This window comes from Rhinopithecus roxellana, chromosome 18 (assembly GCF_007565055.1).
Source record: "Rhinopithecus roxellana isolate Shanxi Qingling chromosome 18, ASM756505v1, whole genome shotgun sequence".
Lineage (NCBI taxonomy): Eukaryota > Metazoa > Chordata > Mammalia > Primates > Cercopithecidae > Rhinopithecus > Rhinopithecus roxellana.
Window position 1 is genome coordinate 26,544,599 of NC_044566.1, and position 27,839 is coordinate 26,572,437.

A 27,839-nucleotide genomic window follows, 5' to 3' on the forward strand; every position below is an offset into this window, starting at 1 on the left:
AACACCATATTAAAGCCCATTACCTTAACATGACTTACAATGCTCTTCATGATTTGGCCTTTTATCTACCAGCTTCATTTCTCAAAATGCTCCTGGCCTGACTATTGGTAGAGGGAGAAAAGCTTTCCCTGATGATGTGTGCAGTAGTCTATTTTCATACTGTTGATAGAGATGTCCCTGAGACTGGGCAATTTACACAAGAAAGAGGTTTAATGGATTTACAGTTCCACTTGGCTGGGGAAACCTCACAATCATGGTGGAAGGCAAGGAGGAGCAAGTCATGTCTTACGTGGATGACAGCAGCCAAAGAGAGCTTATTCAGGGAAATTCCTCTTTTTAAAACCATCAGATCTCGTGAGGCTTACTCACGATCATGAGAAGAGCACAGGAAAGACTTGCCCCCATGATTCAGTTAGCTCACACTGGGTCCCTTCCACAACACATGGGAATTCAAGATGAGATTTGAGTGGGAACACAACCAAACCCTACCAGTGTGTATAACTATTCACGTCTCAAATTTATTTTGGCACCCAACTGCATATTACTTGTCCATTTCAAAAAGCTTAGCAGAGAGTTTAAAGCAGGGTAGACATGGTAGTACTGCAAGGTGCTATACTGAAGGAGACTGAAATCCTTTCTGGAGGGTTGAACTCTCGACTTCAAAGGTTTTCTGCAGATAAAACACTGTTTATTGCATTTGAGCTCAGAAACAAATCAATAAAAAAAGCACATGGAAAAAGGCACCATTATTGAGAATTAGCAGAAACAAATATGGTAGAATCAATCCTGCCAAATCCTTAGATATTGAAATTATTTGATATAGAATGTGTATGTGTATGAATATATAAAGTTGGTTAAAGTAATGAAAGAAAATACCAAAAGTATGATTAAGGAGTGAGAATATAAAAAGTAGTCAGACATTAGGAAAAAAAACAAATTGAATTCCTGGAAACGAAAAACCAAACAATTACAATTAGAAACTTAAAATGGGTTAACTATTGTATAATATGATTGAAGGTGGAAATGGCAAACTGAAGGATAAAGAGGAAGGAATTATCTTGAATGCAACAGAGTGACAAGGAGAGAAATATGGAAGATAAAATAAGAAACATGGATCAAGAATGACAAAATCTAATGTAATACAATCTGAGTTCCACAAGGCAATAATAGATTTGTGGAGATAGAGTACTTGAAATAATGGCTAAGATTGTACAGTATTGGTGAATGACATGGAATCCCAAGAGTAAAGAAGTCTACCTTACTTGAGATTTGCTTCTTATAGATGAACTTTTAGTTGGTACTTTTTGCTGGCATGCGAAATATCATTCTGAACAGTTTATTGTCTTATAAATGATGCTATGTTACCAAAGTATCTTTGTTTTGTGTTTGTAACATTTAAAAATGTTTTTTCATTTTTTTCTTCTCTTTTGACTAGGTGCCAACAATTCTAAATTCGCTACAGAGAAGTGTACAAGCAGTTTTGGTGGGGAAAATTCAAATTCAGGACTGGTTTAGTAATGGCATTAAGAAAGCAGCTTTAATGCACAAGTGGCCATTAAAAGAAATATCTGTTGATGAAGATGACCAATGTCTACTTCAGAATGATGGATTTTTTCTTTATCTGTTATGCAAGGATGGATTATATAAAATAGGCTCTGGATACAGTGGAACAGTTAGGGTAATGTGCTTTCTTACAGTTCCTTAATTATACAGAGTTATAACCATAATGAATTGTGTTCTGTGTGTTTCTAGTTTCATTTCTAGAATGTGACCTAATTTGGGTGTAATAATATTTTTTTGAAAACTATAATTAAAATACATGCATTAAATGTCATTCACCCATTTGTATTATTTTTCATTGACTGTTGATTATGAAACCACTGATAGACTAACTTGTTATTTTGCAGGGTCATATATACAATTCTACATCCCGTATTAGAAACAGAAAAGAAAAAAAGTCTTGGTTAGGGTATGCTCAGGTAAGAGACTATCCACAATAAACCAAAATTTTCTTATCTTTTAAAACATGTGATTTGTCCTTGTTTAATCAATAATATCACTTCTATTTAAACAAAAATGATATAGTTTTACTAATATGGCCATAACAACTGAATAGTGTAGTGTAAAGAACACTGGCTCAGAATTCATAAGAGGTTCAGTTTTAGTTCTGGCTCTGCTTATTACTAGATATATGACTGGACAACTCATTTAACTTATTTGGTCTTCTGTTATTTAGCTTTAAGATGGGATTAAACATACCTTCTTTAGAGTTCTTGTTTAAGTGAGTCTCTAGATAAGAACTGAAGACCACCTTTATCATTAGCATTTTTTTTTTAAATTGAGACAGAATCTCACTGTGTCATCCAGGCTAGAGTGGAGTGGCACAGTCTGGGCTCACTGCAACCTTTGCCTCCTGGGTTGAAGAGATTCTTGCGCCTCAGCTTCCTGAGAAGCTGGGACTACAGGCCCATGCCACCGTGCCTAGCTAATTTTTTTTGTGTTTTTAGTAGAGACAGGTTTTCACCATGTTGGCCAGGCTGGTCTTGAACCCCTGACTTCAAGTGAGCCACCTGCCTGACCTCAAGTGAGCCAAAGTGCTGGGATTACAGGCCTGAGCCACCCCACCCAGCCTGATTAGCACGTTTAAATTGGAAATGTATACGTGTCCTGAGGCCAAATTAGGGTTTCTTACCAGAAACTCTTTCATTTTAGTCTAGATTCAGTACTTTCTAGGAAACAGTGCTTGGCCTGCTCAGTAGACAACTACCTGCATGGAGAATATGCAAAGAATCACAAGAGAGAAAAGCCATGGGCTGATGTGTCTTTCTTAATGTTGTGATCTTATCTCCTGACCAACATAGCCAGATAGGTGTCAGCCTTTTATAAGGTCAGCAGCCAGATGGATACATTACTCCTCCTCTTATGGAGAAAAGCAAATGAAGGATGGACAAGAGGGACTAGAAATATTTTTTTCCATATGGTACCCACCTGAACAGTGAAGCCCAAGTTCCCTTGTATAAGGATAGAGAATAAAGATTTCCCTGCATACCTGCCTTGCTGAGCTCATGAGATTTGTTGTCAGGATCAAATGATAAAAGATATTTGAAACTATTTTGAAAACTATGGAAATTATTATTATTACATGAAGAATAATTCTACTGTATCAACTATTGGGGAGAATTTGGAATTAAAATTTTTTTTGGAGTTGTAGTTTCACTCTTGTCACCAAGGCTGGAATGCAGTGGTGCGATCTCAGCTCACTGCAATCTCTGCCTCCCAGGTTCAGGCGATTCTCCTGCCTCAGCCTCCTGAGTAGCTGGGACAAATCCCAGCCTTTCAGAGTGCCTCAGCCTCCCAAAGTGCTGGGATTACAGGCATGAGCCACTGCCCCCAGCCTGAAATTAAATTTTAGATAACAAATTAGTTTCTCAGTAATTGTCTCTTAAAAGATGAACTTAGCTTAAAATATGTCATTGAATTTTTATTTGCCACTCTACTATGTTTTATCTAAGAAATAATGCCGTGGAAAATATTTTATTATAGAAGTGTGTTCAATGACATTTCACACCTTCTGAAACCGCTGTGCTATTCATTTTCAAATAGCAAACTCAATACTTGTTATTTTTCTTAAATTATTTGTTAAAGTAACAGTGATCATTTATATTATTTACTTGGCAAGTGATATGGTCATTTTGAACAAAATGTTTGTACCTGTACTGTCCTGTTTAGTATACCTAATTATGTTTCTGGGAATGTGTTAAATCAATTTTCAATAATGACTTTTCCTCTAAATGAGAAGAATGTTCTTATATTTTTAATCTTTAACATCTTTTAGACATCAATATTTATGTATTATTATAACTCAAAAACCTGTAATATGGAGTTGTATGGCTGCTGTTTCTGCTGAATTAGTAATAAATATTTTAACAGGAAAATGTTTTGCTGTTATCAGGGTTATTTATTATATAGAGATGTGAATAACCACAGCATGACAGCCATAAGGATAAGCCCTGAAACACTGGAGCAAGATGGTACTGTAATGTTACCAGGTATGTTTCAAGTAGTCATTTTTTTTCCACAAGCAATTTTAAGAAATGTGCCTGTTAGGCTATTTAGACAAATAAAGAATGATTAGCAAGGGATAGTGCTTGCTTATAAAAGGGTTTTAAAAATCTTGACATACAAAGCGTTTTATAGTCTATGTAAAGTTAATACATATCAAGACAATAGACATAGAAATATAATAAGTTTTAATATTTGTTTTCAAACTTGGTCATCTATGGCCTAATCTCTGACCTCACCCCACCACAATTTTCTTAGCTGCTGAGTTAGTGAAGTGATGTAACTGTGTTGCTCTTAATAAAATCAGAACTCTGACTCTCATATGATCCAGTATAAAGAACCTTCTGTTTATTTTTACTTTAACAACACTGCAGTTGGGTTTTCCTCCTTTATTTTATTTTATTTATGTTAAAGGGGTTTCAGAGACAGAGAGTTTAGGGTGGGTCAGGAATTTTTTTAAAATTTCATCATTTATGCTTCTTATGCTTCTTAATAATGCTTTGATAAAGGTCTTTTGACACAGTTTATTTTGCTTTAATTTTGAGGCTTTTATATACTCACTTAAATCACTGCTAAATTCTCAGGCAGTAGGTCTAAAATTTTGTCAAATGCTGGAAAAATGCATATTCTTTATTGTAAGGTCTTTGAATTTGCTTATAATGTTGATACTTTCTGAAGCTGTTTATATTAAAATCTTGAATGTCTAATGTGTCTGTCAATAATTTCATAGTAGCAATATTACTTGTAAGCACTTGACCATCTGAAAGCGAGAGCTACTTCTGAAGAGTGCGTTGAGAAGAATAGCTGCTCCTGGGCTGCCTGTTAATTTTTAAATATAATCTTAATAACTTCATCAAACATTTATTTGAACCTTACTACTTATACATAGATACATATTAGTGTACATGATACTATGTTAAAGTAAATACCACATTTCATGTCCATTTCAGTAATAGAGCACGTTTGGAAAGCGGTTGACTTAATAAAATCATTTTGAAAATAGCCGTCTATTTTCAGATATGTCAACAGGGTTTTTTTTTTTTTTTTTTTCTTTTTCATTACAAGTCCTGGGCCATGTCTTTGGTTATAACAACAATAATGATAATAATAATATTAAAAAATACTTTTGATAACATGCACACTCCCTGCACATATTTATACATGTATTAAAAGTAATCATGTTTGTTGTATAAAAATCATATGAACTAAAAAGAATGAATTGAAATAATTATAATCCCACTTCCCATATATAAACACTATGAACATATTGGTAAATATCCTTCTCGTATTTTTCCTGTGTGTATATGTCCATACTTGTAAAAAAGTGTGATCATATGCTACATATTGCTTTTTTAATCTATCTCTTTCACTTAATATTCTGAAAATATTTCTAGGTCATTAAATAGTCTTCTACAATATCACTTAAATGTTACAAAATATATTCCATTGATTAATGTTTGGGAATGAAAGCCTTCCAGTGTTTTGCTATATAAATTGCACTGTAATGAGCATTCCTGTTGTGCTATCTTTGTGCCAGTCATTTTAGGATAATGATGTAGAGGAAAAATTCTGAATTGACACATGCCCTCCGCTATAACACATGGGTACTAATATCAAGGATTTACTTCTGAGAAACCCTGCACATGTAATAGAGACGGTGACTGAGAAGACAATTTGAAAATATCTGCCTATAGCTGTTTTATTTATTCCGCCTTGATAAAAAAATTACTCAATATCTTTATTCAGTTTAAATTCCGTTGCTTCGTTTAACTTCTGAAATGCAACTTTGAACAATACAAGCGTGACTTTCTGTGTTTCATAAGTGTGTGCTGTATTAGTGGTGAAGAGAAAACCAAACTTTGGGAAGATAGTCCCATATTTGTCTTCAGAACTGGCAGACATTGCTTGATATATTCCTGAAGATATGATCTTAAAATACTACATGATGGATAAAGAAAGGATAAAGAGAAAATCTTGAAACCATGTGGCAGAAGACTCCTCCCTCAAGCCTAAAGAAGCCTTTTGTAATTTTCTCATTCTTTTGACCTGGACTGAATTTCCATCAAATAGCACTTTTTGTTTTTCCTGGGTAGGGATAGCTCCGCTCTGTAGCCTTCCAATCAAGGAGCAGAAGTAAATTGTCAGGTTTATAGATGGTAATGAATACCATGTTTCAAGTTGACATAAATCAGGTAATTCCCTGAGCTTCATGTTCCAGCTTGTCTTACAGTATAGTTTATTTAAAAAGTATTTCAACCTAGTTTTGACGAGCTTAAAACATACTTTTTTTCTCTGATAATTGTCATTTTATTCTTTAAACCTCAGCTTATCTTACAGATTGTATCTTTATGTCATTTTCTCCCCATGTCTGGTGACAGGTTGCCTCAGTTCTGAGGCTTTTTGCTACTCTTCTTGCGCCGCTTCACTCCTCACCCATGCATTTATCGAAATTATAATGAGTTTTTCTTCTTTGCTTTTTAGTTTAAAATCTTACTGCTTAGAGCTTGAGAAGCATCTTTCTTGCGCCTCTTTGTGTTCTGTACAGTGGACTAGGAACTCTTTCTTTTGATTTCTCCTCTCTTTGATTACCAAGTCTCTTGGGCTACCAGTGGGCCTTGTCTCCCAGTTTCTATTTCCAGTTTGTGATCCCTGAATTCTCTATTTGGTAAGGGTCTGCCTGTGTTTTGCATATTTATGATAAGGAAGTATGCTAGTATGAAGCTCCTGGGCAAAGATAAAGAATAATCTAGCTTATTCGGGTGGGCTCCATTACTGCATTCCAAAATCAGAATTTTATGTTTTGTTGATTCAGGTGCAACTAGAAATGAAATGTTATTTTTTGTTTTGGTATTGTGATTAATGGAGAGATTCATCCTAGTTCTCTGCAGTTATTTTGGGAAGTATGTGTGTATGTGTGCTTTTAACTTGCTTGCTGAAAATTTGTTTTTCCAAAAGGATAGAATTTATACTCAGATGTTGATTTTGCTTGTAGTTTTGTGTTATTTAGTAGCAATCACTAACACATGTTCCTGTGGTCCTTCTGTAATACTGGTATCCCTTGTTAGAATTGAGCTTGTGCATCATTTTGATCAAAGTATGTGGTGTACTATTTTATGGAGATGCATACAGTATTGATGAAATACGGTATTCTAGCCAAGATACATGACTGCTTTGAGATAAAAGTAAAAACGTTTAAGCATGTATTTGTGTGCTCTGTGTTGGACAAATATTTAAAAAGTTTAGAGCACACTAAATGCTAAAAATGCTGTGAATAACCACAGAATTTCTAAGTGGGAAATGCACAATTGGTTATGAATATCCATTTTACAAAGCAAGGGATATCTAGTTGGGCACAATAGACATCAAATACAGAAGCTGTAGGTCTGTATTTTTCTGTGACACTAATGACTGTGATATATGTCTGAGAGTAGAGTGTTGCCTCCATTGCATGTGATTGTATTGAAATGATTGTAACCAACATTATAGTTTGCTCATTGTGGTGCATGTTTACTATCAGACTATATCTAATACTAACTCATTTTGAAATGAGGTGAGATCTCAGGTCCTTGGTTATGGAAGATTTATAAATATAAGCAAAAATGTAATAAGTATGATGAGTTGAATTAATCTCTGCTAATTTGTAATTCTTTATTAAAAAGCACAGTCTCCTTTTGAGTTTAAGTTTATCCTTATTGCGTGGAGAACTCTCATTTTGACTTCAACAGAGGAGTAAATTCATTTTGCAAGGTATTTGCTTGTATTGTAATATAAATACTTTTTCTTCTTTTTGCACAGATTGCCACACTGAAGGTCAAAATATTTTATTCACTGATGGAGAATATATTAATCAGATAGCTGCTTCAAGAGATGTAAGTATCCTGAATCTTAAGTAACTAGTGTAAATTGAATTTCTCTGCCTTAAATTATTTAGCTTTTATTAGATGGACTGTAGAGCCTTGAACGACCTCTTTCTGTAATGTAATGCTGTGGATGTTTTATTTTTCTTAGGATGGCTTTGTTGTCAGAATATTTGCCACAAGCACTGAACCTGTTCTGCAGCAAGAATTGCAACTTAAACTGGCTAGAAAATGCTTACACGCCTGTGGTATCTCACTATTCGATCTGGAAAAGGACTTGCATATTATAAGTAAGATAGCAAATCAAGTGTTTTCCCTGTATTTTAATTTTCAAATTTTAATTCTCTTAAAAATGAATTGTGTTTTCACCAGTTCAGCTTATATTGTAGCAGCTATTTTGTGTCTGTTACTATTAATATAAAGGATAATTTTGAATTAATATGAATAAATAGGAAATGTGGCCTTTAAACAAAGTATGATATTTGAAGATCATTCTAAGGAAATGACTAATAATTTCTCATTTTTGTTTTGAATAGAGCAAAAGAAAATAAAATTTAATGAGAATTATGGATGGATATTGGTGAATGTCATTAGTTTGTATGCTGCATCATTATTCAACTATATAAAAATTTGAAAACTTACATTGTAAATGTCATTACTACAATATGCATAGTTCTCTCATTGAAATTGTTTAAGTTTTTACTTGAACAGATTTTCAAGGTAACTATAGAATGATGTTATAGATTGTGACAGTGGTAATTGGCCTTACACACAGGTCAGTAATCTTTCATTTGGATAGAGAAATGCAGATAACCACAGAGTATTTCTTGGACTTAGATTATTTGCTCTTGTAATGTTGTAAAAGTAATTAGGATCATGAATTCTCCTGAGAGTTTTAGTTTTGGCTTGCCACGCTACTCCAGGTTTAATAGTGACCTTCCATAACTTGTAGGGTTCTTTGCAAGATCCTCCTTTTTTGACTGTTATCTCATTATATTTAATAAACTTGGCATTAGTGCTTTACTTTATGTATTCTAATTTTGTAGTATTTTTATAATTCTTCCTAGAAAAATATCGAATTGAAATTACATATTTAAAATTTTAAAAGCCCATAAACTAATTAGTAGTTTGTATAGCTGGACAAAATCATAAAATGTAGTATATATAAAGTTACAATTACTCATAGTTTTACAATTTGAAAATATGCGTAAGGATCTGTGTGTATATGCATTTTATATATATATATATAATATATATTTGAATTTATGGAGTAGCTATATAAGATGTTCTTCTGTAGAAAAAGACATAGGCAGAGAATCTGAAATACTTTAATTCAGATATCTGCATGGCATTGTTCTAAGCTCAAATGACTCTGTGTCTGGACTAACCTCTCCAGCCTTTATATTTGCTTATTTGTAAACCAAGTGGTATAGTTGAGGAATCAAATGAGATAAATTTTGTGAATTGTATAATGCCTGGTACCTAATAAATGCTCAATAAAAATTTGGCCATTTATACATTAATTCAAGGAATATTGCTGACAGTGAATTTTTAAAATTTTTTGTTGTATATTTAAAAAATTAATTTGGTACTGGTTTGGAACAAGAAAAACAGATTATGATAGCTTTATCATTCCTTGGAGTACTATACCTATGGTTAATATGTTTAAAAATTTGAGTGTGTAACATTTTGTCATCGTTGTTTTTTAGTGATTTTGAATTGACATTGCAATCACTCAAAATAGTACATGTTATGTTTAGAATTCTTCGTATTAGAAATGCAATAGTATTTATTAGTCTCGTATTTCAGGTACAGGATTTGATGAGGAGTCAGCAATTCTTGGTGCAGGACGAGAGTTTGCACTAATGAAAACAGCAAATGGAAAGGTAAGTTATTCTGTGGATTAAAAATTAGCATTCTCTGATTTAAGAGATTAAAGTACAATCTGTTGATTAGTTTATATAGTTTGCATCTTTAAGGAGAATAATCTTTTAAATTTTGATTTAAAATTATTTTTTATGATATAAAATTTTAATTCATGTTGGGAACAGTACAGGCATGCCTCATTTTATTGTGCTTAGTTTTGTTGCACTTTACAAATAATTGCTCTTTTTACAAATTGAAGGTTTGTGACAACCCTGAGTTGAGTGAGTCTGTTGGCACCATTTTTCTAACAGCATGTGCTCACTTTGTGTCTCTGTGTCACATTTTGGTAATTCTCTAAATATTTCAAACTTCTTTATTATTACATCTGTTATGGTGATCTGTTATTTTTGATGTTACTATTGTAGTTATTTTAGGGTACTATGAAGTGTGCATATAGAAGACAGAAAACTTAATGGATAAAAGATATAAAAAAGCTATTATGAACTGTGTCTTCTTGGCAAAATATGTGTATTTCTTGCTCAATTCCCATAAGTTGAATAGTGTAAAAAAGAGTTTGTTTTTATGTGAATTTTGTTTTTCAGTAAAATATTGATGTCCTTTTTTCTCAAGTGAAATGTGATGCACTATTATAAAAAGCACCATAATTCCTTTTTTTTTTTTTTTTTTTTTTAATATATAAGATATATTACACTGGCAAATACCAGAGTCTTGGAATCAAACAAGGTGGTCCTTCAGCAGGAAAATGGGTTGAGCTGCCAATTACAAAATCTCCAAAGATAGTACACTTCTCAGTTGGACACGATGGCTCTCACGCCCTTTTAGTTGCAGAAGATGGGAGCATATTCTTTACAGGATCTGCTAGTAAAGGAGAAGATGGAGAATCAAGTAAGTTGAGTGATCAACTATGCATTTAGTAAAAATAAATGCTCTTTTTTAGTAAAAATAAATAAAACTTTATTAACATAAAGTTACCAGTTTCAACAACACTAACCTCACCAAGTTAATAGAGGATTTTACACTCGGGACATATTTAGTTAATGGCAGTGGGTTATTGTTCATTGAAAAAAAAATGTGCTTGCTAATTTCATTCTAAAGTTCATATTTATGAATTTTTATGCTTTATGGGAACGTGGCTATTCATCTGAGAGTATATGCTTTTTTTATAGCAGTTAATGTTATTTTAAAAACTTACTTGTTGCAATAGATTATTTTAGGAAACCCAAAACTTTAGAAGGAATGTATACTTCAGAATGAAGGTAAACTTTACATAATCTTTTGTAATGGTATTGGCTATGGATTACAGTTTTTTGTTTTTGTGTTTTTTGAGACAGGGTCTTACTCTGTGACCCAGGCCAGAGTGCAGCAGTGTGATTAGCTCACTGCAGCTTTGACCCCTGGGCTCAAGTGACCCCCTCCACCTCAGCCTCATGAGTACCTGGGACTATAGGCACATGCAACTGTGCTCAGCTAATTTTTGTATTTTTTGTAGAGATGGAGTTTTGCCATGTTACACAGGCTGGTCTCAAACTCCTGCATTCAAGCAATCTGCCAGCCTCCCAAAGTGCTGAAATAACAGTCGTGAGCCAGCATGCCTGGACTGGATTACGATTTTTGGTGTTATTTCTCTGTGATGGAATCATTGCTAAGCAATGACAAAGAAAATTATTTTGTTTATGTCTCATATTTCTTACGTTTCTGTGCAGTCTTCCTCAAAGTGTCATTTTTCTCTTTTTATAACTTCTCACGTGCTTTATACATTTTAGCACATTGGAGAACCATCTTGTAGGGATTAGGTTGTAAAGCCAATACATAATGTAAAAATAATGTGAAAATAAAAGTTATTTGGAAAAACCCTTTAAAGTAGCCATAAAAGTGTATTATTATCTCTCAGAATAATTTTTCCTTCTGGCATTTGGAGGACATTGTCCTTTCTTTGAGGACCAGGTAAAGTAGTTGTAGTGTATGTGTCTGTATATATGTGTGTGTTTGCATATACATATGTGTGTGTGTGTGTGTATGTGTGTGTGTGTGTGTGATGTCATATGAAAAGTAGAGTATTTTACGTCCTAGCACAGCAGCAATACATTTTTGTTCTGAAAGACATGCAGGGACTGGGGTTGACTAAAGGAACAATTGGTTTCTTGTTTCCCATATTTTGCCTAGTTCAAGGATTTGGTTTTTGAGAGCAGTGGCTGCTTGAATCACCACATTTAAAATTATTCACTCTCCTTCCATATATATATATATCTCCTTTCCTTATAATATCTCATTGACGGCCAGGCGCGGTGTCTCACACCTGTAATCCCAGCACTTTGGAAGGCCAAGGCAGGTGGATCACGAGGTCAGGAATTCGAGACCAGCCTGACCAACATGGCAAAACCCCATCTCTTCTAAAAATACAAAAATCAGCCAGGTGCGGTTGCGGGTGCCTGTAATCTCAGCTACTCAGGAGGCTAAGGCAGGAGAATCACTTCAACCCAGGAGGTGGAGGTTGCAGTGAGCTGAGATCATGCCATTGTACTTCAGCCTGGGCAACAGGAGCAAGACTCCATCTCAAAAAAAAAAAAATAAAATAAATAAATAAATAAATAAATAAATAAATAAATGTGTGTGTGTATATATATATGTGTATATATATATATATAATTGACTTGATGTAACTGCTTATTCAATATATATGTTGAATGAATGAGGAACTTCTTTTACTTTACAGGATCTAACAAGAATACATGTGAATTACAACTTGGAAAAAAAGATTTTAGATATGTGTTAGTAGAATGGTATTAATAATGCAATAGCTAATTTAGAGATTGGGCCCTCCAGGAGTTTGGTGGAAAACTAGTATTACTCACTGAGAATTTGAATGTACTTCAAGGAATGAGGATCTAGCAATTATAGTATAAATATTAATTGACCAGATGAGGCTAGCAGGTTCACTAATTTTAAGTGACGTGTTGGGAAGCCCAGGCCTTTGTGAAAATGGACAAATAGTGTCATAAATGCAAATAATACATGTTTTTTTTCTTTGAGCTTTACATACAAACCATTATTATTATTTTGGTACATAGAGGTCTTGATTTAATCTAATTTCTTTTTTAAAGCTAAGAGCAGACGGCAATCCAAACCTTATAAACCTAAAAAGATAATTAAGATGGAAGGAAAGATTGTGGTGTATACAGCCTGCAATAATGGAAGTAGTTCTGTTATTTCTAAAGATGGAGAACTCTATATGTTTGGAAAAGATGCCATTTACTCTGATAGTTCAAGTAAGTTAAAAAAAAGTTTTATGCAAAGAAGTTTCAGTACTAGTTTTGTATGACAAAGACATATCTAGAAAATTTATGTTTGTAGCATGCTTTCTCTACATTTTTTATATTTCCTTCCAATGTGAAATATTTCGAAAGAGAAATTTTCTGTCATATCTTGTCATTAGGAGCACTGTCCCTAGTTTCATGCAGAGCTAATCATAGAGCTTGGCAAGGGAAGCTTCACTGTAGCTGTGACTTCTGTGGAATGCTTTCCCTAGACTCAGGTGCTTATGGGACATGTCCCTGGGACAGTGGTAGTATCCTGGAGAAGTGATTTTCATGACAAAGCTAGTTTATAATTGTTGAAGTATTTCATCTCCCCCATTAGGGTGTTTGGCTGGGATGATCTGTCTTATTTACTGTTCTATCACCAGTGCCTAGCACAGTGTCTGCCACATTGTAGGGTCTCAAGAATTATTTTCTAGTGTCTGGGTGACTGATAAACCAAGTTTAAGAAGTGGATATGAGGGGTAGAACTATCTAAATCGTTTTATATTTATAAATGCTAATCTCAAAAACTTGTCATATTTGGTTACTAGATTTTCTTTCTAGCAGCTAGAAATGAATGTAATGAATGAGGCATCCCACTTGGAGGGATTTTATGTGTGATAAGTATGTAAAGCCTTTGAGTTTCTTTGTAAAAAAGGAAACTAGAATTAAGGAAGTTTATAATTAGAAGTTTATGTGATTGTCCCATGCTGGGGAAATTACACCTGCAGAACATTTATAACCATTAATTATTAAGTCGAGAGGTACCCAGATGATAAGTGAACTGGCTTAATGCTATAATATTTAGATTCTCAATTGGATGCAGCTATCAGAGTAAATCAGAATTTGGGAGTGGGCTCTTGTACACTTTAAAAATAATATTCAAAATAATTGTTGCTTACTAATATCCACTGGGTAGAGCTGATGGAAACTTGTATATTTCTTCAACATATATTTATTGAGCATGGATGATACATTAGTGATTGATGGACCTGTCAGACCTGGTTACTGCCTTTTTAAGGATCTGAAGGACAGTTGGGTATTACAGGACTTAAATGTTGGGGAAGTGGCATTGAATGGTTATGGACATAGACTCAGATCCTAGCACCAACACTTTTTTTTTTGGTGGGGGGCAGGGATGGAGTCTCACTCTATCCCCCAGGCTGGAGTGCAGTGGCGCAATCTCAGCTCACTGCAACCTCTGCCTCCTGGGTTCCAGCGATTGTCCCACCTCAGCCTCCCAAGTAGCTGAGACTATAGGAATGCACCACGACGCCCAGCTAATTTTTTGTATGTTTAGTAGAGACGAGAGTTCACTGTGTTGGCCAGGCTGGTCTCAAACTCCTGACCTCAAGTGATCCACCTGCCTCTCAGCCTCCCAAAGTGCTGGGATTACAGGCGTGAGCCACCGCACCCAGCCCCTGGCACCAACACTTTTAATTGGGTAGCAGTTTTCTTAACCTTTAACTGGGTATCGGGTTACTTAACGTTTAAGAGTTTTCTTTTTGTTTTTTTTTCTACCTGCAAAAAATAATGATAGCACCTGCTTCGTATGGTGGTTGTGAAGATTATAGGAGGTAGAGCTTAAGAAATGCTTAGCACATCATGTAAGGTCTCAAAACATGTCAGCTAGTACTGTTAATAATAAATAACTACTGTTTTATGTATCATACACATACACTTAACCTTTTTCAAATGTGCTAGATATTAAAAGTGGAAATTTTTGAGGTATAATTAACAAAAAGACCTAAACTAGTGTAAGGTGAAAGTGAAGGCCACCTCAAGGTAGTGATATCTGAGCTAATAATGTACAACAGTTTTCCCAAAGCATACTTTGAGATTGATATTATTTGTAATTTAAAACAAATACTTGAAAACGTGTTTTTATTTTAATGTATATTGGAAAAATAGTCAATAATCTTTGTTTATTAATGTTATTACTACTTGATAAGGTTGAAGATGCTGCAATTTAGAGTTGATACAAAACATATTAAACAGATAATATGAGTGGCACTTGGATATGACAAGTATAATGAAAATAATATATGGATAAGTGAAGTTTAGAAAATAGTTGTGTATTGGATTATGGAAGAAAGCATTGTAGGTTGAAAAGGATTGAAAAATACTGTTTTAGAAAGTCTCACTAGTTTCTACAAAAACAATTTCATGTCAATATACTATGGCAAGTATTTTACTTTGTTTTGCTGAGGCAGGTCAAAGCAGGTAAAATAAATTATATATGGACTCCTTTGTGCTTAGACCAGAAAAGTTTGAGATTTTCTGACCCTTCTGAGTACTGTGGAGAGGGATTACCATTTGCAGGAAGCATTCAGGAGAAGTAAGCTTGAGAGAAAGCTACAGTGAAGTTATGTCCCAAGTCTGGATGATAACGTTTTAGGATTCATTGAAGCTACATTACAATGTTACAAAGTTAATTCAGTGATACTCTTGCCAGTCTTTTGGCTACTTATTTCTCATTTTGTTGAGTTATTTTGCCCCAGAAATAAACAGTTCTGCATTGAGGTAGTTCTTTTACTAGGCTCAGAAGGGCCTTTTTATTGTTTTTACTAAATTTGTTTCTTTCCTTTAGGTTTGGTAACTGATTTGAAGGGCCATTTTGTAACTCAGGTAGCTATGGGCAAAGCTCACACTTGTGTTTTAATGAAGAACGGAGAAGTGTGGACATTTGGTGTAAATAATAAAGGACAGTGTGGACGAGACACTGGTGCCATGAACCAAGGTGGGAAAGGTAGGTCTTTAATTCTTAGATATTACAATTTGTGTTGTTTTTTCATTAGTTTTTCAGAACAACATAGTGAAAAGTCTTGTTCTTTTCAAAATGAGTGGCTCTTCTTTTTCTTTTTGTTCCTATTTAAATTTTTTTAAAAAAATTTTGATGGTTAGATAGTAGGTATATGTATGGGGTACATGAGTTATTTTGATACAGACATACAATGGGTAATAATCACATTAGGGTAAATGGTGTCTCCATCATCTCCAGCATTTGTCCTTTCTTTGTGTTATGAGCATTCCAATTGTACTCCCTCAGTTGTTCTGAAGTGTACAACAAATTATCGCCGACTGTAATCACCCTGCTGTGCTATCAAATAGTAGATCTCTTGAATCTAATTATGTTTTTGTGCCAACTAACCATCCCATTTCTCACCCACTCTCCCCGACTACCTTTCCCAGCCTCTAGTAACCAGCATTGTACTCTCTATCTTCATGAGTTCAATTATTTTAATTTTTAGCTCCCACAAATGAGTGAGAACATGTGAAGTTTGTCTTTTGATGCCTGCCTTCTTTCACTTATCATAATATCCTCCAGTTACATCTTGTTGCAAATGATAGGATCTCAATCTTTTTTATAGTTAAATAGCACTCCATTGTGTTTATGTACCACATTTTCTGTATCCATTCATCTGTTGATGGACACTTAGGTTGCTTCCAAATCTTGGCTATTGTGAATAGTGCTGCAATAAACATGAGAGTGCAGATATCTCTTCCATGTACTAGTTTCCTTTCTTTTGGGTATATCCGTAGCAGTGGGATTGTTGGATCATATTCTAGTTTTGGTTTTTTGGGGAAGCTTCATACTGTTCTCTGGAGTGGCTGTACTAAATTTACATTCTCACCAACAGTGTACCAGTGTTCCCTTTTCTCCACATCCTCTCCAACATTGGTTATTGCCTGTCTTTTGGATAAAAGCCATTTTAACTGGAGTGAGATGATATCTCAGTGTAGTTTTGATTTGCGTTTCTCTGATGATCTGTGATGTTGAGGACCTTTTCATACACCTGTTTGCCATTCATATGTCTGCTTTTGAAAAATGCCTATTCAGATCTTTTTCACATTTTTTTAATTGGATTTGAGTGGCTCTTTGACTTTATACTTGTGAATTAGGAAAACCACTGAATTTCTTATTTATTTGATGATAATTATGATAAAATATCACTGGAAAAGCAAATATACTTTAGATTTTAGATTTTTGAGCAAATGAGCTGGCTTGCTCAAATCATCTTCTAAATTCTACATAAAATCGTGCTTCTTTGACTTAGCATCTTTGATGACTACGTTACCCCAGAAAAGTCTTTTCCAAACTTTTTGTTATTAGCTGCTTTTATACCACGTTTGAAATTTTAACCATTTTTGGCAGTAGTCTATCTGGCAAATATTATCATCCCATTTAACAGCACATGCTACCTGTAATTTAACCTGTTCTTGACAACTAAGAGTGATCCATATGAATATCTGACACTTTACCAAGAAAAGACTAAATTATAGACACATCTTCTTCACATTATCCTTTGCCCCAACCGTCAGGCCATTGAAGAGAACAAAGGTCTTTATCCTTTGATTGCCCTGTATTTTGTGGTCTTGTTTTGTTGTTGTGGTTTTAAATAGCATGTCTACTTCTTGCCTTCAATTTTTACATCTAGCTGCTATCATTATGTTTATACCTTTCACTGCAATTTCTTATTTTCTGTTTTAAATTTTGTATGGGCAAGAGAATAAAACAATACATATATATTATTAGAACTAAGCGTTGAACTTTGGTTAAAGTACCAATAATTTTGAGGATTAATGCTATATAAATTAACAGAACCTGGTTTTTCTGTTTTGATGCTTTGATGTCAGACTCATGTGGATCTCAGGAACCCACCCTTCTTTGTCTTTGCCTTATTTGTGTGTCTGTGTGTGTATTTAAAATGTATCACTTTAAAAATGAGCAAGTTATTAGAATATATTGGCAAATGAGGAAGGAACAAAAGAAAGAAATGGATTACTTCACAATGGAAGTACTTTGATTTCTTGCTAAATTAGTGAACTTGTTTTGGACAATAACTGCTAGGACAAAGGGGATAATCAGTTTTTTTTTTAATGTATGTTCATATTATGTTTTATAAGAAGTCTGAACTGAAACATTGTTTCCTCATTATTGTGAAACTCTTTTGTGAAAATTGAGCAGTAAATTTACACTTGTGTTCTAGATTCTTCAGTGAAATTTTGTAATAATCAAAGTAAAATTGTTAAAAGATTTTTTTTAATAGAAATGATACCTACCCTGTTGGTAAGTAATGAATTAGAAAGCAGATGAGTAAAGTAAGACACATACAATGCATACTGATTGCAGAGTCATAACGGATGCTGGGGAGGATGTGGAGAAAGGGGAATGCTCATACACGGCTAGTGGAAATGTAAATTAGTACAGCAACTAGGGTAAACATGGATTTTTCATTCGTATGAAGGTGACTCAAAAAACTGAAAATAGAACTGCCACATGATCCAGCAACCCTACTTCTGGGTATATGTATCCAAAAGAAAGGAAATCTGTATGTCAGAGAGATGCCAGCATTCTCATGTTTATCACAGCAGTATCTGCAACAGCCAAGATATGGAATCAACTTAAGTATCCATCAGCAGATGAATGGGTAAAGAAAATGTGATACATATGCAATAGAATATTATTCAGCCCTAAAAAAGAATGAAATCTTGTTATTTGCAGCAACATGGATGGAACTGAAGAACATGACGTTAACTGAAATAAAATAAACCAGGGACAGAGGGACAAATACATGTGGGAACTAAAAAATTGATTTCATGGAGGTAGTAAATAGAATAGTGATTACCAGAGGCTTTATAAGGATAGTGAGAGGGGGAGAAGAAGAGGGGTTGGTTAATAGGTACAAAAATACAGTTAGAGAGAAGGAATAAGTTCTAATATTCAGGAGCAGAGTAGGGTGAATGTCGTTAACAACAACATATTGTATATTTCAAAATAGCTAGAAGAGAGGACTTAGACTATCCCAGTTACCCTGACTTGATCCCACTTACCCTGATTTGATCATTAGGCATTGGATGCATGTATGAAAACTCACATGTATGCCAGAAATAGGTACAACAGTTATGTATCAATTTAAAAAGAACATAAAGGAATATTTTAAAAGTTTATTTAAACCAGGAAAGTACAGAAAATATTGAAATATTAAAAAATTGTGTATCTACCATGTCTTGTCATTTTTTTTCAGTTAAAAAAAAAATCACAGATAAGATTCAAGTGCCCCATATTCGCCTTCCAAGGCTTATTATCATATTCCATTTCTCTCCGGAGCTAACCGCGATCATGACTGTGATAAGTATATGTTCAGTCATGTTCTTATATATTTTTACATGTTCTTTTATGTGTAAAATAATATTGCATAATCATATCTTTTACACATAAAAATATACTACTGTTTTATGTGTTTTTATAAGTGTTAATCTGTTATTTATATTTTTCTACAAATTGTTTTCTTCCTCATCATTCTGTTAGAAATATGTCCATGTTGGTTCATATAAATTTAAATGGTTTATGTTAACTAATGTGTAATATACCACACAATGAACATGCCATAGTGTATCCATTCTCCTGTTGATGGATGGGCTTATTTCCAATTTTTCATTGTTATAAATTAGTTTAAAACCTGCTTTATACATGTTTCCTGGCAAACGTTTGAGACTTTCTGTGGTGTAATTGCTCTATTGTGGATTTCAGTTTCATTGGATTTTTCTTGAAAGAGATTGTACCAGTTTATACTCTGACCGTTAGAGCTGGATTTTCCACATCACGTCAAATAGTTGATATTGACACGACTGATTTTTGTCAATTTGGTGGCTATGAAATGGTATCTTATTATAATTTTTTGTTATATTGAAGTATAATATGCATGCAGGAAAGTATACATAGTATCTTGATGAATTTTCTCAAATTGATTGTATTCATGTAATCAGCACCCAGATTAAGAAACTACGTATTACCAGCACCCCTGAAAGCCCCACTTTATGTTCCTGTCTGCTCCCCAGTTAATTACCATAAATTAGTTTTCTTTTTATACCTCATATAAATGCAATCATGCAGTATGAATTCTTTTGTGTCCAGTTTCTTTTCATTGTTTTATGTTCATGAAGTTCATACATATTGTTACAAGTAGTTATAGATTGTTCATTTTTGTTCTATTAAATTATACATAGATACTACGGTTTTAAAATTCTTTCTAGTATTTGGGTATTTGGATGGTTTCCAGTTTTGGTTATTATGAATAATATTGCTGTGAACATTCTAGTAAATGCCTTTTGGTAAAAGTCTTTATTCATGTCTTTTGGGTATATACCTAGGAGTATAATTGCTGGGTCTCTCATTTTTCTTTTAATTTTCATCCCCTTGGTTATTAATACTGAGTTTGAACATCTCTTCAAACTTTATTTTACTTACTTTTAAAAATTGATTTGTAGGAGCTTTTTTTGCGTATTATGTTTTACGTGTCTTTGACTAACTGTGGTTTAAAGTTTCATTTGTTATACATAATTTCAAAACTTTGATGTCAAAATTTCCAATCTTTTTCTTTATAAATTTTTGATGAATGTAGCCAGGTGGGAGATTTTATTTTCCATGTAAATCAGAACCAACTCTATCTGCTTGACATTGTGATTGAGATTCCATTGACTGTAAAGATTAATTTGAGGATAATAGTTCCAGTACTGCTGGAATGATTAAATGAGTAATGCTTATAGAACTAGTTACAATAGTGCTCAGGACATTTTAGCTATGATTATTAAAAATAGTCACTGAGGCTTCCTTCAGGATCACCTTATTTTAATCCTAGATATAGTTATCTGATGCTTGGTTGTCTAATTTTTCTGCTCGCCCATAGATCAGAAGTGGCAAAACTCCAAAAGGCTACATATGCTATGAATTTATTTCTTGATTAGATAGACCTGTATTGAGTGATAGCTATATGTTAAGTGGATGTTATAGGTGTAGGAGAATAAGGTTGACTAAGAATAAGAGATAGTATGAGCAAGACATAACCTCATAACTTAGATCCCTTAGGAAAGTCAAATATAAAATATAATTACTAGACTCCCACAGATTTGTTCTCCCATCATATGGTCTTATAGTACAGTGTTCCTTAAAAACCCTATCAGTTGTAGTTTATATTTTTATTTGGTTATTTGATTAATGTCTGTCTTTCTCACTATATTATAAGCTTTATAACAGCTCATTATTAACAGTCTTCAGTTTCTAGAGCAGAGCTCTGCAGAGTATATAACCTGATGTCATTTTTTACATAGCCCTCCAAGCTAAAAATTGATTTTACATTGTAAGGATTGTAAAAAATGTGACAAGGATTTGTATGGGCCACAGAGCCTGAATTATTTACTGGCCCTTTATAAAAGTTTTGTTGATTTCTTGCCATGAAGGAATCCCTGGAGTATAGTAGGTGTTCAATTTAGAAAAAAAAAAGAATGAATTGTAACACCATTTTAAAAAGTGGTAAGTGAGGTATAAAGAGGCACTAAGGAGGCAGTGACTGCCTGCCTGGAAAAGTAGCAAGTGCTTTCATAGGGAATGACTTCTGAGCTGAATTTTTGAAGGCTGAAGTTTCTCTGCTAGATGAGATAGGCAGAGACATCTTGTAAATGAGGAAGGAAGAGGCAGAGGGAACAAGAATGAACAAAGGCCCTAAGCATATGGAAGGACACAGAGTATTTGGAGAGCAGAGGGAAAAGAAATGAGATTGGAGAAAATTAGGAGCCATCTTGTGCCTACTGCGTCTTGCTGAGTTTTGCTCTTCTGAAGACCTTGGAAAGTCATTGGGGGTTTGTAAATTATGAAGTTGTGGGATCAAATGTGTGCTTTGGGAGGATGATTGGTGGCAGTAGGAGGATGATCTAGAGTGGGGGACTCTTGGCGTGGAGCATGGTTGGGAGGCTTTATTTGGTCTATTGAATGAAAGTGTTGGTAGTGAGGATGGAAAACAGGAAAAGATTTAAAAGTATGATTGACAGATGGTAACAGTCAAGAGACATTTGATAATAGCCTTCCTTGCCTTCTTTTGCAGAAATGAAATGGGGAGAGTGTTTATTAGTGGTCCGTAAATTAAAATTTATTTTCGTTACTCAAATTTAAGCATTTCTTTGTATAATTGCTTGGATTAGCACGTTGTCATTTTTTAAACTGGGAAGTATAGTCATCCATCTTTTATACATGAAAGTAATCTGTATAACAATTATAAATTGATCTGTCGAATAGGGTTTGGAGTTGAGAATATGGCAACAGCAATGGATGAAGACCTGGAAGAAGAACTAGATGAAAAAGATGAGAAGTCTATGATGTGCCCTCCAGGCATGCACAAATGGAAGCTGGAGCAGTGCATGGTTTGCACTGTCTGTGGAGACTGTACAGGTTATGGAGCCAGCTGTGTCAGTAGTGGACGGCCAGACAGAGTCCCTGGAGGGTAAGAGAGAGTGATTCCTACTAGAGAACATGTGCAGAACACATTTCTTTGCAAAATCATTCCAGATTATACTCTACTATTAATATTTTTTTCTTAAAGACACCATGGCATCTTCATTTGATCTTAGCCAAAAGGCCAAGAAAGTATAATTCTTATAGTTGTTTTCTGTTATAATAATTTATATTTTAGTGTCATTTTTAAGGTTGCCTTTCTTTCATTTGATTCGTTTAAACCATTATTTAAAAACAGGTCGTAAGTTCTTCAAGGTTTGGGGCTGTGCCTTTATTTGTATCATTTTTCTAAGCCTATTTACTGCCAGATATCTATTATATTTCTTTTTGTTGAACATGAATCTTTTCTAAATAAAATTATCAATATCATATACACTACTTGATTAGATATATATTTTTGTTTTAAATTGAATTTACCATTTATAATTTTAGAAATTTTGTATGCTTCTAAAGTTACATCATACCTGTTATATTTATCCTTGTTCTCAATGGACCACATTTTTCAGGATTCTATATTATTGTAAATTTAAATTTAAAGTTAATATGTAAGTTTGGCAGAAGAAGAATGCAGGTTTTCTGCTAGGATGTTAGGAAGAATTTTGAATCTGTTTTCTACGTTGCTAGTTATAGTCACTGTAACATAATGGGATATTCTTTGTAAGATCAGCTTTCTGATAATTGGCTGATTTGGGGGAGTAGAGAAAATTTTGCGAAGAGAATCCCAGAAGGAAGACAGCCATCCCTGCATCTTGACCTTCCTCTTTGGCAACTCTGTAATAGTTGCTTCTTCCCAAATACTGTCTGGATCTAATAGGCATTTATTTCTAAGTTTATGTTTGGCCTATCATAATTAGATAGATCATATATAACAGGCCTTTTCTTTAAGGCTGCTGAGATGCGATTTTTTAAAAACAAATTTTCTTTATATTATTAGTGTAAGCAATAAATAGTCATCTTTATCAAAGGATAATACTTATTCTGTCGTGCTTTATGTTTGGCTCTGTTTTCTGTTTTTAAGCACCTAACTTCTTTATTTTTAAATTTAATTCGGATGCAGATAGATTCTATGATTATTTTTTAACAGTGTTGGAATTGAAATTTATTCTCCTGGATCTCTCCAACACTATTTCCATTAAAATTCAATGTTAGCTGGGTGTAGTGGCCCATATCTGTAATCCCAGCATTTTGGGAGGCTGAGGCTAGAAGATCACTTGAGGCCAGGACTTTGAAACCACCCTTGGCAGCATAGCAATACCCCATCTCAAAAAATATATAATAAAAATAAAATTTAATATCCCTACTCTCTGAACTTAAGCAGCCAGTATATATCATGAACAAAATCTATAAATTCTCTGGTCCCTTTTGAAATTAATATTTTTTCCCCCAGAGACTTATATAGTTTATAACAATTATTCATAGACTTATATGGACAATACTAACCAAGTATAATAATTGCTTTATTAATGAAGCAAACTGAATATATCAGAATACTAAGGACTATTAAGCTGACTTCAATTTTTATAAAATTGTGACTACATATCTTATGATAAAATAAATATAAAATTGACCAGCTTAACCATTTTTAAGTAGACAGTTCTGTGGTATTAAATCCATTCATAATGTGCCACTCTTACCACCATCCATCTCCATAACTCTTCATCTTGTAAAACTGAGACTCTGTACCCGTTAAACGATGACTCCTCATTCTTCGCTGTCCCCTGCCTCTGGCATCCACTATTCTGTTTGCTTTCTTTCTCTATGATTGACTACTCTAGGTACCTCTCGTATAAAGAGAATCATAGAGTATTTGTCTTTTTGTAACTGGCTTATTTCACTTAGCATCATATCCTCAGGGTTCATCCAGGTTGTCACATATATCAGAACATCCTTGCTTTTTGAGGCTGAATGATGTTCTATGGTCCGTGTATACCTCATTTTGCTTATCCATTCACGCACTGCTGAGCAACTTGGGTTGCTTCCACATTGTAGCTATTGTAAATAATGATCCTGTGAAGATGAGTGTACAAGGAGCTCTTTGAGACCCTGTTTTCAGTTCCTTTGGGCATATACCCAGAAGTGGAATTGCTGGACCATATGGTAATTTTATTTTTAATCTTCTGAGGAACTGCCATACTATTTTCCACAGCAGCCAACCAGTTTACATTCCCACCAATAGTGTACAGATGTTCTAGTTTCTCCACGTCCTTCTTAACACTTATGATCTGTTATTTTGGTAGTGGCAACCTAATGGGTATGAGCTAGTATCTCATTATAGTTTTGATTTGAATTTCTCCAGTGATTAGTGATGCTCAGCATCTTTCATATGCCTGTTGGCCATTTGGAGATCTTTGGAGAAATTCTATTCAAGTCCTTTCTCATTTTTGAATTGGGTTGTCGATTTCTTTTTATTCAAACTACATAGTTTGAATATTAATTCCTTATCACATATATGATTTGAAAGTGAAAAGCCCTGTCTGTGGGTTATGTTTTTACTCTGCTGACTTTGTCTTTTCAAGCACAAAGGTTTTTAAATTTTCATGAAGTGCAGTTGTCTGTTGTTTTTTTGTTGTTGCCTGTTCCTTTGGTGTAATATCCAGGAAATTATTTCCCAATCTAGTGTTGTGAAGAGTTTACTGTATCTTTTCTTCTAAGGGTTTTTTTTTTTTTTTTTTTTTAAATAGTTTTAGGTCTTACATTTAGGTCTTTGATTCATTTTGAGTTAATTTTTGTATATGCTTTTAAAGAAGTATCCAAATTCACTCTTTTACATGTGGATATCCAGTTTTCCCAGCGATGTTTATTGAAAAGATTATCCTTTCTCTATTGAATCATCTTGGCCCCTTTGTCAAAAATCATCCGACTGTATATGTGAAGGAAGGTTTCTCGGCTGTCTGTTCTATCCCATTGGACTGTATGACTGTCTTTGTGCCACACCATATTGTTTTGATTACTGTAGATTTGTAGTAAGTTTTGAAGTCAGGAACTATGAGTACTTTGTTCTTCTTTTTCAAGCTTGTTTGGCTCTTTGACGTCCCTACAGATTTTCTGTGAATTTTAGGATAGGTTTTTCTGTTCTGTAAAAGACGTCATTGGGATTTTGATAGGGATTACAACGAATCTGTAGATTGCTTTGGGTAGTATGAACATCTTAAAAACATTAGTCTTCTAATCCATGAACATAAGATGTGTTTCTATTTATGTCATCTTTAATTTCTTTCAGCAATGTTTTATAGTTCTCATTTCACCTCCTTGGTTAATTGCTAAGTGTATTCTTTTTGATGCTGTGGAATTGTTTCTGTAATTTCCTTTTCATATTGTTCATTGTTAGTGCCTAGAAATACAACTGATTTTTGTGTGTTGACTTTGTATCTTCCTACTTTGCTGAATTCATTTTCTCTATTGGTTTTTTTGAGTGGAATCTTTAGGCTTGTCTACTTATGAGATTGTATTATCTGTGAACATAGGTAATTTTACTTCTTCCTTTCTACTCTGGATGACCTTTATTTCTTTTCCTGTCGAATTGTTCTGGCTAGAACTTCTAGTGCTGTTTAGGAGTGGTCAAAGTGGGCATCCTTGTCTCCTTCCTGATATTAGAAAGGAAAAACTTTCAGTCTCTCACCATTATGATGTTCACTGTGTGTTTTTCATGTGTGGTTTTTATGTTGAGATCATTTCCTTCTATTCCTAGTTTGTCAAGTGTTTTTATTATGAAAGGGCATTGAATTTTGTCAAATGCTTTTTCTACATCAATTGAGATGATCGTGTGTTTCTTTTCTTTCATTCTGTTAATGTATTATATTACGTGGATTGATTTTCGTTTGTTGCGTTCCGGGAGTAAATCCCACTTGGTTATGGTGTATAATTATTTTAATATCCTGCTGAATTTATTTTGTTAGTATTTTGTTGAGGATTTTTACATCATTATTCATACGGGGTATTGGTCTGTAGGGTTTTTTTCCTGCCACCTCCTCCGCCCCCTTCTCTCCGGCTCTCCCTCCTCCCTTTCTTCTCTTTCTCCTTCTTCTCCTTCTCCTTCTTCTTTCTTCTCCTTCTCCTCCTTCTTTTCCTGGAACTTCTCCTTCTCCTCCTCTTCCTGCTCCTTCTTCTTCTACTCCTTCTCCTTCTTTTCCTTCTTCCTTCTTCTTTTTCTTCATCTTTTGCCTGACACTGGTATCGGGGTAATACTGGCCTCAAAGAATGAATTAGTGTTCTCTCCTCTTCAATTTTTTTTGGAAAATTTTGAGAAGAATTGGTGTCATAAATACTATCTTAAAATTAGTGTCAATCTGGCATACTATGTGTCATAGTTTTTGCTGTGTAGTAAGTGATCTTCCAAATAGTTTGTAATGCTTGCTTTTAAAAGTGACACATTTCACAGGGTGTCTAGCTATGTCGTTTAAACTGCTGCCAGGTATGTTCTTCCTTTTGTACCTTCCGAAATCTGTATAACCTGGGGTTCAACAAAGCTGTCAAAAGTTTTAAGGCCTGATTCAATGAACTACATTAAAGCTATGCCTTCTACAAAATATGTGGCTAAGAAGTTAGCTTCCGTGACCCCAAGTCAGTTTCTGGGAGTGTCTTTGTCAACGAATACCCAGTATGGTTCACAATTGATAAGAAAGGGATGAAGGAGAAAAAGAACAGGTAATTGGACTCTGTGAAAGGAGAGAATGGGAGGTGATGGCATGTAAAGAAGAGAGGGGGAAGGAGACGTGTGTGTGTGTGTGTGTATATATATGTGTGTGTGTATATTTATGTATTTTATTTTTCCTTTCCGATGTGTGGATATTTTTATTTCCTTTTTGTTGTTGTTGTTATTTTATGTTCTGGAATACATGTGCAGAACATGCAGGTTGGTTACATAGGTATGCACATGCCATGGTGGTTTGCTGCACCCATCAACCTGTCATCTACATTAGGTATTTCTCCTAATGCTCTCCCTCCCCTAGCCCCCACCCCCCAACAGGTCCCGGTGTGTGATGTTCCCCTCCCTGTGTCCATGTGTTCTCATTGTTCAACTCCCACTTATGAGTGAGAGCGTGCAGTGTTTGGTTTCCTGTTCCTCGGTTAGTTTGCTGAAAATGATGGTTTCCAGCTTCATTCATGTCCCTGCAAAGGACATGAACTCCTTTTTTTATGGCTGCATAGTATTCCATGGTGTATATGTGCCATATTTTCTTTATCCAGCCTATCATTGATGGGCATTTGGGTTGGTTCCAAGTCTTTGCTATTGTGTAGTGCTGCAATAAACATACATGTGCATGTGTCTTTATAGTGGAATGATTAATAATCCTCTGGGTATATACCTAGTAATGGGACTGCTGGGTGAAATGGTATTTCTAGTTCTAGATCCTTGAGAAATTGCCACACTGTCCTCCACAATGGTTGAACTAATTTACACTCCCACCAACAGTGTAAAAGCTTTCCTATTTCTCTACATCCTCTCCA

General features: G+C 34.4%; 1 protein-coding gene across 13 annotated transcripts in view; it reads left to right on the forward strand.

The window, feature by feature from the left end:
- MYCBP2 (MYC binding protein 2) overlaps positions 1-27,839 on the forward strand; it is a 292,153-nt gene that overhangs the window by 60,358 nt on the left and 203,956 nt on the right. For all 13 annotated transcript variants that reach the window (XM_010374615.2, XM_030921889.1, XM_030921891.1 and 10 more), the window contains exons 6-15: positions 1,436-1,678; positions 1,908-1,979; positions 3,953-4,049; positions 7,858-7,931; positions 8,071-8,209; positions 9,729-9,805; positions 10,487-10,691; positions 12,908-13,072; positions 15,693-15,851; positions 22,176-22,380. In XM_010374615.2, the coding sequence (XP_010372917.1) occupies positions 1,436-1,678; positions 1,908-1,979; positions 3,953-4,049; positions 7,858-7,931; positions 8,071-8,209; positions 9,729-9,805; positions 10,487-10,691; positions 12,908-13,072; positions 15,693-15,851; positions 22,176-22,380 (1,436 nt within the window). The remainder of the gene's footprint in view (positions 1-1,435; positions 1,679-1,907; positions 1,980-3,952; positions 4,050-7,857; positions 7,932-8,070; positions 8,210-9,728; positions 9,806-10,486; positions 10,692-12,907; positions 13,073-15,692; positions 15,852-22,175; positions 22,381-27,839) is intronic.